We start from the raw sequence: 14,482 nt of genomic DNA on the forward strand, positions 1-14,482 counted from the left end.
AGACTCAAACAAGTGTCAGCAATCTTTTATACTCCAAGTGTAAGATAATGATTTGTTAGATCTAAACTAATAGGTGACGTAACATTGAGTCTTCCTGGCAGAACTTATGCTTTAATTTATCCCAGTCATGAATCTGATAACTTACCTTGGGATTTTAATACAGCATAAATTATCATAAATTATGATAAAGTCTTTCAAAATCTTAATAGAGATATTGACAGATGGAGGACACTTCCTACATCACTACAATCTAGAGTCTTGACTGTGAAGATGAATATATTACCTAGGGTTATTTTTCTTAGTGCCATGATTCCTTGCACCTCTTTTAAAATGGTGGAAATCGACTTGACTCTTTAATTCACACTTTTCTTTGGAATGGCAAACAACCAAAGTTAAATCTGGCTACGTTGCAACGTACTAAAATGGAGGGAGGTTTCTCCCTTCCCAATATCATAAAACTGTGAGCATTAAAGACATGCTTGGACTCTATGGCTTCCACACCTTGCAGAGAAATAGAAGCAGAAATTGTCAGACCAATTAGACTTGAAGATGTACTTTTTCCTGGATTCTCTTTAAAGTATTGCAAACAATCATTCGGTCCAATTGTAACAAACACCATTAACACTTTTAGGCAGTGAAGAAATTATTAAGTTACAACAACAAATGACACCTATAGACTCCCTTATGGCATAATAGGAATATTAAATGTGGTTCTGAAACATTCATATCAGAACAGTGGTCAAAGCGGGGAATAAGGACTCTTGCTGACATATGGAATGATAATAGCATGTTTAGCTTTCAAAATATAGTTGCATCTTTTAATGTACCAGCATCACCCTTTTTTTCTGTTTTTGCAACAGCGTTCAGCCCTCAGAGCATATGGAGTCCCATGGGGATCAGCTCTCGAAGCACATCCAGTTCACAGATGGCTCTTTAATTCCTCTCAACAAAGGTTAGTGTCAGTTGTCTATCCACCTTCTTGAAGTTAAGCAAAAACAATTACCACTGCACACAATTTGGATAAGGGAGCTATCTGTAGACCATATTGATTGAATTATTGAATTCAGTTGTTTTTACGTTACTCCAGTCACTGAGCTGCTTTGTCCTGAGAGTCTTGTCTCCAGAGGAGAGTATGAAGGCCAGACAGAACAGGCCATATGCTCTATCTCAACGTTGGATATAAAGTCTCGTTGAAAAACTCATCAGGAATTTTTCTTTGTTTCCCAAAAATGGATCTTGATGGAGCGACCCAGTCTCTGGATGGTCTGAATCTACTCTGAGTCTAACAGAGTCAGTGGCTGATTTAAGCTCATCTGCTTTAAATGTGCCGATATCTACTACATCAGCTGTGGGCTGGCAGGACTAACAGAAGGTTGCTGTTGGAGGGTAGCGTTTCCATGCAAGGAGGTTGATCAGCCAGATCCACATCCTGGATGAGCATTAACTTTAGATAAATCGTTAAAATGTTACTTTCAATAAAAATTCATCAATTTAACATTTACACTTAAAAACTATAACATTTTCTAGATGGCTTGCATTGATTTAAATACTTTAAAACACCTAAAATGACAAACTTTTGTTCAGCTGAATCACAACAGAGGCAGGAGCGCGGCGCAGTCTTATGACGTATAGATATAGATATCTCACTGGTTCTTGAGATAAGAGACAAAACATGTTTTAGATGTTAGTTTTTATTATTGAATAACACATTATTATAAACTGATATATTTGTAGACAAAGGTCTCAGCTAATGAACATGTAAGGGAACAGGTTTTTCTGAAAATGTTTTCTTCTAAAAATGTACATTTATTCACTTCAGAACTGAATTTGTGTCAACTCCGTCAGACATTAAAAAGATGCTATTTTAATTTGATCCTCAACAACAGTGTAAAATACACATGACAAATATACAGCAGTAGTAGTAAAGTGAGATCTGTGTGTCTCTGAGAGAAATATGAACAATAAAGCCTTACAAATAAGTTTTACAAATCTGACACTGAAAGAGAAGCTCAAATAATCATCAGTATTTATTATGACAAAAACACACTTGAAGAATCTTTAAAGTTCAGCGTTCTGCTTCAGCTCTTCCTGAAAAAGATGAACATGTAAAGCCATAAATGAATCAATCTCACCAATATTAATATATGCTGAATCAGTCATCATCAATCATGTACCTGATGTGTGAATATGTGCTTGATCTCCTTCAGCTCTTCTGGATCTGATGTGATAAACCACAAGAATGACAGTAGCCACGCCCACCAGAGCAGAGAGGACCAATCGAATCACAGCTTCAGTAGGACCACAACAGTGGACTGAGGAATAAAAACATCAAAGTGAGATCAGCTCAGTCAATAAACGCTAATATCATCAGCGCTGCCGTACCTGCACATGTGTGACAGAGTTGAGTGATGTTCAGATGTTGAGTCTGGTGGCTGATGGGATTGTTCAGCACACAGCTGTAGGTGTTTTTATCCTGATATTCCACCTCCAGAGGTAGAGAGAGACTGATGCTGAGATCAGACGCACTGATGCTGGACAATGAACTATTTCCTTTGTACCAGGAGAGAGTCACATGACTCACATTCACCACTGAACACACCAATGAACATGATGATGAAGAACATTGAGAAGAGTTACTGCTGATGACAGGAACAGGCAGACGAGCTGAAAACATGAGAGAATAAAGAGAAATGAGGATGAATGAAGAGATTCAAGAAACATCCAGAGGAACCAAGATGATCAAAAGTAGACCATTTAAAACTATTGAATAGAAAGTTAAATATAAACCTGCTGTTCATGTGAAAGTGAGAGAATTAGTCATTTGAGCTCATTAGTCATGATAAGATACTTCTTTAGATCTAGCTGAAATAAATAAAACATGTGAAACACCCAGGTTACTTCACTGTTACCCTGTTCCCTGAGAAGGCAGGAATGAGAAGCTGCACTTTATCAGCGCTATGGGAACGTCTTTAGTTGTGAATATATGTGTATAACAACATCAATGAAATCGACCTATATTTATAGCTTTGTGTGACGTCATTGGTATGCGTCGTAAACGAGGCTATAAATAGTTGTTCCACCTTTGCATTAGCAGATATTTTGTCTGAAGAGCAGTCCTGGGACATCTCAGTGCAGAAATGAAGTGCAGCTTCTCGTTCCTGCTTTCTCAGGGAACAGGGTTAGTAACCCGGGGCGTTACCTTTCAAAGGCTACACTCCAAGCTAAGCTTTATCAGCGCTATGGGAACGAGAATACCCACACCGCCCATGGAACCCCAGGCTGTGAAGTGTGTCACAAAGTGCAGAGAGTCTCAGATACTAGCTTGCGATGTTGACTCAAGTACGCAAGAGCCCGGAGTAACATGAACATCCAAACTATAAAATCTTATGAATGTGTGCGGATAGGACCAACCTGCCATATCACAAACAATTTGTAAGGGGGCACCTCCCGCCAAAGCTCTAGAAGAGGCAGCCCCCCTGGTGGAATGAGCCCTGATGTCTGTTGGCGAAGTTTGACCATGTGCCTCATAGGCAAGGGCAATAGCATCTCTCACCCAGTGTGACGGTCTGTTTCGTTTTGCCTGCACCCCTGTTATGACCGGCAAGACAAACGAATAGTTGCTCTGATTTACGCCACTGGCTGGTGCGGTGGACGTAGGCCTGAAGAGCACGAACTGGACACATTCTGTAAAATCTCTCCTGCTCCGGTGTAGTGAACGGCAGAGGACAGAAAGCTTCAAGAGTGACCGGATGCAAGTTCGAGAAAGGAACCTTAGGCAGATAGTCAGGATGAGGATGCAAAATAGCTTTCACCATTCCTGTGGCAAAGTCTAAGCAGGATGGCACAATGGACAGAGCCCCAATTCTTTCTAGAGAAATTATAGCCATGAGAAAATCCATTTTTTAGAGTTAACAGCTTGTCAGAAACTGACTCTAACGTTTCAAAGTAGGTCTCAACTAGGCCCTCTATTACTTGATTCCATGAAGGGATCCTGGTTCTAGAAGGAGGCTTAAGCCACCTAGCTCCTCGAACAAAGCGAGAGAGCAGGACATGCTTGCCCAAAGGCACACCATCAATCAGAGTGTGGCAAGCCGAGAGAGTGGCCACTTAAAAACGCTGAGAGTGGCGGGGCATGTACCTGTCGATAATTTTTCCTGCAGGAAGTCCAGAACTGTAGCAATTTGGCAGTTTACTGCATTTGCATTGTGTGCAGTACATCATCTTTCAAAGAGACCCCATTTGTTGGTATAACTTACTCTCTTAGAGGGAGCTCTAGCATTTAAAATAGTCTCAATAACATCAGGTGAAAGCCCTGTGTCCCTCAGTCGGTTCCCCACAGGGGCCAAACATGAAGATTCCACATCTCTGGTTTGGGATGAAATATTGTCCCCTGTGCCTGAGGCAGAAGGTCCCTCCTGCTTGGTATCGCCCGAGGCAAGCCGTCAAGGATATTACAGATATTATTTCTGAAAACCATATTCTGTTCGGCCAACGCGGAGCTATCAGTAAGAGGCAAGTCACTTGTTGGTGAACTCTGGCTAGAACTCTCGGGAGCAGAAAGTTCTGCACACTGCCTATCGAATCTAACTCCTAACAAGTGTAGAGGAAAGAAAGATGACAGAGCTTGCTTTTTAACATGGTCTGATATAGTACTCTTTGTAACACACACAGAGATTTGCAACTCACAACTTCACAGTATGGCCTCTAAAGACAAAGTCCTGCTGATGCACCAGTGGCACATCTAATTATAGCCTCGCTTACGATGCATTCCAGTGACGTCACGCAAGGCTATAAATATTGGTCAATTTCATTAACGTTGTTTTACACATATATTCACAGCTGATCACGACTAAAGACGTTCCCATAGTGTTGGTAAAGTGCAGCTTTTGAAAGGGAAGTGATATTTAACTCACCGTAGACAATGAGACGAATAAAAGAAAAACGTTTTCTGAGAGTGTTGATCTCTAGTTCATATTCTCCAGAATGTTTCATTGTGATGTTTGTGATGGTCAGAGATCTAGTTTGATTGTCCAGCTTCAGTCTGTCTCTGAATCTCCCATCAAGAACATCATCATATACAGTGATTCTGTTGTCCCGTTTAATGACTTCACCTATTACAGTGTTTCCAAACCACAATTGAATCACATCATCATTTCCCATTTCAGTAAGACGAGAGTTTAGAGTGACTGAATCTCCCTCCGTCACTGACACTGAAACAGGGTTTGTCACAGATAAACTGATTATAATGGTTTATTAAATTAAATAGTTTAACATTTAAATTTGAAATAAACAATATCATAAAATAGCAAAAGAAACTAAATGATGTATGAATTCATTTAGACTTTGTCATTAAAAACAGATGAAAACATTATTGAACTCACCAATGACAGAGAGATAGAAATTAACTCTCCTGTTTTTTGTCTGTTGTATGTAAACTCCAGCATGGTCAGTTGTGATGTTTGTGATGGTCAGAGATCCAGTTTGATCATCCAGCTTCAGTCTGTCTCTGAATCTCCCATTAAGAACATCATCATTTACAGTGATTCTGTTGAACCGTTTATTGAATACAGCTATTACAGTGTTTCCAAACAACAACAAATTCATATCACCATCCTTCATTTCAGTTAGACGAGAGTTTATAGTGACTGAATCTCCCTCCTTCACTGACACCAAATCATCAAACTCTAACATGGAGAACAAACAGAAACAGATTCAACACAGATTAAGACACTCATTGACAAAAGTAAATGTTTTGAAACTTAAATTTGAAATGAATATCATCATTAAACAAAAGAAGCAAAATTGAGTTTGTATTAATAATAATAATAAGATAATAATCTTTTTGATGATTAAAATATAAAACATGTGAAAATGATATTTAACTCACCAGTGACAAAGACAGAGAAATCAACACTCTTACGGTTGGTCTGTAGTTCATATTCTCCAGCGTGTTTCATTGTGGTGTTTGTGATGGTCAGAGATCCAGTTTGATTGTCCAGCTTCAGTCTGTCTCTGAATCTCCCATCAAGAACATCATCAATTACAGTGACTCTGTTGGCCGTTACATTGATTTCAGCTATTAAAGTGCGTTCAAACCTCCACTGAATCACATCATCATCCTTTATTTCAGTAAGATCAGGGTTTAGAGTGACTGAATCTCCCTTCATCACTGGCACAAACTCACCAAACACACCTGAAGAACAGAGTTTTTCACAGATTAAAGCTTTAAAATCACTTGATGTTGGTTTGATGAAGCTTCACTGAAATACTTTGAATCATTTAAATGTGACGTGAATAATATTCTGCAGCAGCACAAAGACAAAAGATGATGAATGAAAAGAGAAATAGATTTATGTAACAGACTTTATTTGATTCTGTCGTGATGTATTAATTCTGTATGTTCTGGCGCTCGTTGTGTATTTGTGTGCACTGTATTCTCGTGGATATGAGAGTTTCTAATGATCTCCCTGAAGCTCAACAGTGTGTTCGTGTCCCTTTAAGAGCGGACCCCCCTTCGGCTCATTGTAGCTGTCAATCACACGACGGTCTCTTTGATCTTCGCTGTTCTAAAGCTCGACTGTACTTTCAGGTTGTGCGGATCGTCACAGTATAAAGAACGTTTCCTCCTTCGCGTGAGTCTCAAATGCTCACCCGAGAGCGGAAAACAGCGACGACAACAACAAATCAAAAAGTACATTAATAAAGTTCGCTCGAGCGCGTGAATATGCTGCAGCTGAACGGTGGAGGGGGAGATGATCTCGGGGTGAATGATGAGATGATCGCGTTTAAAGATGAAGGAGATCACGAGGAGAAGATCCGCAAGAGCGCGTTCACGGAGAGCGACCTGGCCGATCTCAAATCATCTCTGGTCAATGAGTCCGAGATCAGCCAGAACATACAGCACCAGCACCCTCGCAGACTAGCACCCCCTGCCCGCCCTCGAGCGCTGCTCTCGAGCTGCCCGCTTCGCGCTTCTGGGTTTCTCAGCGCTTCCCCTGTTGCGATTTAAAGAGCTATTTCCAGCGTTTTAACTGCTTAAAAGAACAATTTCTTCTTCATTTTAATGGCATTCTCTCGCTCTGTGGTTCATTGCTCTCTAGCAGCTGTTCACCGTGCCACTCACGAGCCGCCTTCAGCCGTCGTCTTCCGTCAAGTGAGTATACATGATGCTCTCCCCTGACTTAGGTTACACTCATGATACATATTCAATCTGGGGCCTGTACCATGAAGCTGGATTAACTGGCTAGCCAGGTAAGTTTCAGATTAGTTTGCACCAATCCTGGGTTTTAGGTACCATGAAAGTGACTTGGCTTTTAGCGGTGGTCATCGCCATGGTAACTTACGCTCCACGGCTAACCTGCTCCGGGGCAGGTTATGTTCAGGGTTAGAGATCTCAAACTGAAATTGGACCAATCAGGTGTAAGCTAAGTGACACTGACACACCCAACGCAATAAAGTCACTCCCCCAGTTTCTCTTCCTCCAAATTAAAGGTCATTATATAGTAAAAACAAATATTTAATGATGAAATTGTCTGGTTTTAATTATAATATAATTTATATATGATTTGTATATGATCTATATTTTTATTAATCCATTACACACATGCAAGTTTAGATTAACAGTTGTTATTAAGCACTTAGTTTCAATGAATATTGATCATATGTAGGCTAATATAAATAAGGTGTAAATATACTATTTAAATATGACTACATGTGAGCTTGTATGTTTGAGTCTCTATCGCTATATATTATTAACCATGTAAACTAACTTCACTTGGACTGATAGAGAAAGATAATTTCTTTTATTTGTCCTCTTTCAAAGATAAGTATTTTCCATTAGTGTAAATGCGTTTAAATTCTTAATTTTCAGTGAATTGAATCTCGCTGGCTCTCTCGTGAGAAGTGAATCACAGTTTATTTCTGTTGCAAGGCATGTGATTGGCTGTTCACCACTGATGTCACAGATTCATGTGCACACACTTCACAAACTCAGGATCAAAGCCTGAGTTGACAGAGAAAGTTGATGATCAGCATCATGGTACCAACAAAGCCGGATTGGAGTGGTTTGGTTTTGTCAACTCGAAAATAATCCTATAACCCTGAGTTTGTTCATCTACCATCATGGTACAGGCCCCTGGTAGAGTGCATTTCTCCGGTGTTTGTTGTAATGCTGAATCTTTCGGCACGCCGCTTGGCGGTCCCGCCCCCGCAAGCTATGTTCATTGAGAAATATGACACAACGCTCTTCCCTGTCTCAGGTGAGACCTATGTTATATATACAGTTGATATAGCATATTTCTGCCACGTTTGATGTGTTTCTCAGCGCATCGCTTGCCGGTTTCGTCCCGCAAGCCGCGTTCATTAAGAATGAGCATTCTCACAATGAGGACGCAAGGGCATATTTTATTGGTGTTTTCTTAAAATGTCAAGCCTCTCAGCACATCACTTGCCGGCCCCACCCCTGCAAGCCATGTTCATTGAGGACGTATGCGCTCACTGAAAAAGCGAGCTCAATGCTCACTTATGCTCTCGGAACCTGACATATGCTCTCTGTTTTAGTATGCTGGATATCTGTACACGTTACTTACTGGCTCTACCCCCGTAAGCCACGTTCATTGTCACGCGGGCCGTGACAATGAATCGAGGTTACTCACTGCATTTCGCCCAAAGACCCCCGTGCTTCAGCAGAGTGGTTCCCACTTTGGTAAAAAAAAATGTCCTTAGCGCCGAAGTGATGATGTTAGAAAAGGGAACCATAGAAATAGTTCCCCTCTCTGAGAGCGAATTAGGTATTTACAGCTGACATTTCCTTGTCCCCAAGAAGGATGGCAGTCTCAGACCCATCCTAGATCTCAGAATCCTGAACCGCTCCCTCATGAGATGGAAGTTCAGGATGTTAACGTTGAAACAGATCCTCGCGCAGATATGCTTCGGGGATTGGTTCTTCTTACTGGGCCTGAAAGACACGTACTTTCACATCCAGATAGCCCCCCCATCACAGACGATTCTTGAGATTCGCATTCGAGGGAGTGGCTTACCAAGAGCTCACTGCTCCCCAGCCAACGTATATTGTTCCTGAGTGCTGTTTTGGACTTAGCCCATATGAGGGCTACAGTCTCACTCAGGGAGCAGATATGATATCTCGGAACAATATCCCCTCAGACGAGTGGATGCTCCATCCCCAGACGATTCTTGAAATCTAGGAGATCTTTGTGAAGGCAGAGGTCGACCTTTTCACCTCAAAACTCTCATTGCCCAATCTTCATTTCAAAGGACACAGATGCACTAGCCCATAATTGGCCCAGCCTTCTTCTTTATGCTTTTCCCCAGATCGCTCTGATCCCTTAGGTCATCAGACGAATCAGGGAAGATAAACACAGAGTCCTCCTGGTGGCCCCACTCTGGAGGAGCCAACTTTGGACCTCGGAGCTGTTCAGGCTTTCAACAAAAGCCCCATGGCTGACCTCCCTGAGACGGGACCTCCTCTCTCAGGACAATCTGGCAAGAGATCTGGGCTCTGCACATGTGGTCCCTCAATGGGAGCCTGTAAACCTCCCAGAGGACATGCTGAATACTATTTCTCAGGCGAGAGCCCCATCTACTAGGTGTCTCTATGCCCAGAAATAGTCGGTCGGCATCGACTGGTGTGCATCTCTAAACAAAGAGCCTATTGAGTGTGACATATTTCTGATATTGTCATTTCTCCAGGAGTGTCTGGATAAGGGCCTCACGCCTTCCATGCTCAAGGTGTACGTAGCAGCCATAGCAGCATTCTCCGCACCTATTGCTGGCCAGTCAGTGGGTCGAAACAGCCTCGTTGTGCATTTCTTGAGAGGTACTAGATGGTTGAATTCCCCCAATCTCTCACTGTTTCCACTTGGGACCTTTCCACGGTCCTCAGAGCGCTCAAAGGGGCCCCCTCTGTCACTTAAAACTGCTCTGCTACTTACACTGGCATCGGTTAAGCACATAGGTGACCTGTAGGCCCTCTCTGTGAAGAATCCCTTAGTAGAATTTCTGGCAGAATGGAAACTTCTTCCAAATACTTCTCAATGGGTACTGCTCACAATAGAAAAGGGTAGAAGAATTCAGTTCGGGTCTCGCCCGCCCAAGATCAACTGGGTACTCAACTGGAACAGGAAGTTCTTGCAAAAAGGAGCTATAGAAAGGGTTTCTCCTCCCAGCAAACTGTCACGGTTTTACACTTGTTCAAAAGAAGGATGGAGGGTACTTTCATGTATCCATCCATCCTCAGCAAAGGAAGTTCCTCAGATTTGCTTTTGGGGGGAAAGCTTATCAATACAGGGTCTTCCTTTCCTCTTTCACCCTGCACCTTCACAAAATGCGTGGATGCAGCTCTGGCTCCTATGGGACTCCAGGGCATTCGCGTGTTGAATTATTTTGATGATTGTTTGATTTTAGCTCAATCCGAGCACATGGCAGTCCAACATCGAGATGTTGTTCTGAGGTAGTCCGGGATTCCACTACAATGCAGGCACGCCTGTCTCCTGCTCGTGTGAATTCCATTCTCTCAGCCATGAATGTGGTGAAATTAGACCAGTCACTCACTGTAAAACAGTTTCAGAGACTGTTGGGTCTGATGGCAGCTGCGTCCAACGTGACACCCTTTGGCCTGCTGCACATGAGACCCTTACAGTGGTGGCTCAGGGCCAAGGTTTTTTCTCAGAGGGGAAATCCTTTTCGCATGATCAAGGTCATGCAGCGATGCCTTTGTGCCTTAGTCATGAGGAAAAAGCCTGTTGGGGGTTCCTTGTCATTGTGTAATGCTAACGACGGATGCTTCCCTAATGTGTTGGTCCACACGGACAACATGTCAGTGGTTTCCTATATCAACCACCAGGGGGGTCTGAGGTCTCGCCAGTTGTGCAATTTGGCCTATCGGATCCTCTTTTGGGCCCAGGGGAATCTCCTCTCCCTGAGAGCAGCTTACATCCCAGGCAGACATCCTGTTGAGGTAGGAGCAGAGGCCAAGGGAATAGAGACTCCAGCCCGAGGTGGTTGAGCATATATGGAAAAACTTTAGTTGAGTGGAAGCCGACCTATTTGCTTAAAAAAAAAAAAAAAAAACATCTCACTGCCTATTGTGGTATTCTCTGACTCATCCAGCCCCTTTGGGTTTGGATGCCATGGTACAGACAAGGCCAAGGCTACATCTGTATGCATTTCCCCTGATTGCTGGAGAGGACAGGATCCTTCTCATATTGATAGCCCCGTTCTGACCGACCCAGGTTGGGTTCACAGACCTGGTGTCTCTTCTCGACGGCTCTTCTATGGAAATTCCCATCAGACAGGACCTTCTGTCTCAAGCGGGCAGCACGATACTTCACCTCAGCCCGGAGTTGTGAAAACTGTGGGCCTGGCCTCTAAAAGGGGGTAGGCTCATAGAATCTGGTCTCCCAACTGAGGTTGTGGAGACCATACTTCACTTCAGAGCTCCCTCCATAAGAACGCTGTATGCATATAAATAGAAGTTGTTTTTTACTTGGTGTAGACAACGTCAGTTGGACCCTGTGCTTAATGATATTTTATTGTTAAGTGATTCTGGTCATTCTGTGGTTCTTTTGCATTTAGATCTTACTGCAGCTTTTGATACGATTGTTCATGGGATCCTCGTTTCATGCCTTGAGGAAGCGGTGGGTATTCAGGGTACTGCTCTTAAGTGGTTTAGGTCTTTCTTATCGAATAGAAGTTTCTCTGTTAATAGGCCAGGCGTTTTCATCTTCTGCCCCGTTGACTTCCGGTGTCCCCCAAAGATCCATTCTTGCTCCTATTTTATTTTCCTTATATATTTTACCTCTAGGGACAATTTTTCAAAAGTATGGGATTTCCTTTCATTTTTATGCAGATGACACGCAAATTTACTTGCCCCTGAGGAAAAGTAACGAAAATGCTCTGGAATCCCTAGTGGATTGTTTAAAGGAGGTTGGAGTCTGAGGCTGATTTGGGGCCTGGAGAAGTTTTGACATGCCCTGACATTTGTGCTTTTTTCAGTTGTTCATAAACATATTAATGGCAAAAGTGTCATTACACTGTATTCAGCACAAACTAGGCTACCATAATATGCAGTGGTGGAAAGAGTACTAAAAATTTGTACTCAAGTACAAGTACTGTTACATTGCTGAAATAATACTCAATTACAAGTACTGGTGTCAAAAAAAGTACTCGAGTAAAAGTACAAATTACTAACTACAAACTACTCAAAGTACTAAAATTACTAGTTACTTTTTAGCCGGCGATATTTAATGAATTGCCAAACAATATTCAATCAATCAGTAGAAAGTAGCTACTTTTTAACAAAGCACTTTCACCTTATTCATGAAGTGCATGAATTAGTGGTCACAATACTGGAATTTCTAACTTCAATACAATACAAATGATCAATATTCAGTATCATTTTAAATACCAATAACATTGATCAATTACCGTTACAATAATCTCACTTAAATATTTGCTCACTCTGTGTATTTGTGTCTTTACAGTAGGGTAACTTTGTTGCAGTAGCTCACATGCAGCACAAGAAAGCTTGATTTCAAACTGAATTGAATTTACAAAAAAAGACAAGAAAACAGTCAGTAATAAAACAGGAACAAAAACAAATGACCTCAATTCAGTTGAGGTATATGAAATATAACAACACTGAATTTTTATATGCCCTGTATCTTAAAGGGTTAGTTCACCCAAAAATGAAAATTCTGTCATTAATTACTCACTCTCGTGTTGTTCCAAATTCATAAGACCTTCGTTCATCTTCAGAACACAAATTCAGATCTTTTTGATGAAATCTGAGCTCTTTCTGACCCTCCATAGACTGCAACGTTATTACGTTTTTATGGCCCAGAAAGGTAGTAAAGACATAGTTAAAACAGTCATGTGACAACAATGGGTTAACCCTAATGTTATGAAGCGACCGGAATACTTTTCGTGCACAAAATAAACAAAAAAAAAAACCACTTTATTCAACAATTTATTCTCTTCCATGTCAGTCTCTGACACTGTTGACGTAGTAAACACAGTCAGCTCATTTTATTGGCCGGATTCTGTGTCAGCGTCACATGCATGCGCTGTGGTGCTCACACGAACACCGTCAGAGAGTGACACGGAGGGAGTAAATTGTTTAATAAAGTCGTTATTTTAGTTTTTTTGCACACAAAAAGTATTCTGGTCGCTTTATAACATTAAGGTTGAACCACTGTAGTCACATGGGCTATTTTAACAATATCTTTACTATCTTTCTGGACCTGCAAAACATGCAGTTACGTTGCAGTCTGGGGTCAGAAAGCGGATTTTATCAAAAATATCTTCATTTGTGTTCTGAAGATGAATGAAGGTCTTACGGGTTTGAAATGACATGAGGGTGAGTAATTAATGACAAAAATTTCATTTTTTGGTTAAACTAACCCTTTTAAGAGCCATATAATGTTATTTAGATAAAAAGCATCAGAATGGTTTGACCTATAATGTTTGTATAGTGATGCAGTTACACAGACTAGGTTATTTATTATGTAAAAATCATATAAATGCCCCATTCTGAAACAAACATCTAGGCTACATTGTAAAGAAATTAAAGATCCACTTTTGTTTGTTGAGACTGTAGCATTTTCATCGGCCAGGCATGGAAGTCTATTATGATTGTTTGATAACTTTTGACAACGTTTATTTTAAGAGCACGGAGAGATTCGCGATTGCACACTACACAGAGCGCGCGCTCAGCGGAGAGGCAGTTCACTTGTTTATTTGAGAGCTCGTGTCGTTTTCAGCCATTACATGAATGTGCTCTCGCGATACAATAATGCGCTCTCCACAAACCTGAGGGTATGATTAAAATTATGCGCAATACCTGCAATCCTGCGCTGTAACTGAAACGAGTGACAACTGGAGGAGGCGTTGGGGATATGAGAGAAGAGAACGCGCCACTGGTAAAATTTCAGGGTTTTCATTGGTCCGTTTACGATCGGAAATCTTTATTGGCTACCGATATGCTGGTCAAAGCAGAGCCATATGGTTTCAATATTAATTCAAATTGTTGCCGTACTCAGTAACGGAATGTGATTTTACAAGTAGCGAAGTAGATTTCTAAGCTTAATTTGTACTTAAGTACAAGTAAAATTACAGATTAAAAAATGTACTCAAAAAAGTACAAAAACCCGAAAAAACTACTTAATTACAGTAACGTGAGTAGTCGTAATTCGTTACTTCCACCTCTGATAATATGTGAGGAACATGTATGTACATGTTTGTGTTTTCGAAAGAATAACATTTATGCGTGGTTATTGAAAAAACAAAAAACTTAAGTCACTGAAATAAGGCCAAAAAAAGTATATTAAATCTGTATTCACAAGACTTCTGGATATTGGAGGTTGTAGACTAGAGTTTTTGCTTCAAAATTATGTAAAAAATTATGCTGCCTGCTCCTTCATATAAAACAATATATTGATTTAGTTTTTGTAGGACACTTTTTGTC

The 14,482-nt window shown here is 41.2% G+C and overlaps 1 protein-coding gene across 1 annotated transcript; it reads right to left on the minus strand.

Annotated features, from left to right (window-relative positions):
• Positions 1-2,065: 2,065 nt before the first annotated feature.
• Positions 2,066-6,179, minus strand: LOC137028252 (CD48 antigen-like). Its single transcript, XM_067397020.1, has 4 exons — positions 5,888-6,179; positions 2,383-2,664; positions 2,175-2,312; positions 2,066-2,088 (listed from the first exon to the last, which is right to left on the minus strand). Exons 1-4 carry the CDS (start codon positions 6,165-6,167, stop codon positions 2,066-2,068), a joined length of 723 nt encoding a protein of 240 aa, XP_067253121.1. The 5' UTR covers positions 6,168-6,179.
• Between the last annotated feature and the right edge of the window lie 8,303 nt (positions 6,180-14,482).

The sequence above is a fragment of the Chanodichthys erythropterus genome, chromosome 10, assembly GCF_024489055.1.
Source record: "Chanodichthys erythropterus isolate Z2021 chromosome 10, ASM2448905v1, whole genome shotgun sequence".
Taxonomy (NCBI): Eukaryota; Metazoa; Chordata; class Actinopteri; order Cypriniformes; family Xenocyprididae; genus Chanodichthys; species Chanodichthys erythropterus.

What these genes read in the sequence shown, in the direction of transcription:
- LOC137028252 (XM_067397020.1), bottom strand. Translation starts at nt 6,167, where the DNA reads ATGAAGGGAGATTCAGTCACTCTAAACCCTGATCTTACTGAAATAAAG. An exon ending in TTTCTCTGTCTTTGTCACTG is followed by an intron (nt 2,665 to 5,887) that starts GTGAGTTAAATA and finishes TCATGTTTTCAG; the next exon opens with CTCGTCTGCCTGTTCCTGTC. An exon ending in ACTCTGTCACACATGTGCAG is followed by an intron (nt 2,313 to 2,382) that starts GTACGGCAGCGC and finishes TTTATTCCTCAG; the next exon opens with TCCACTGTTGTGGTCCTACT.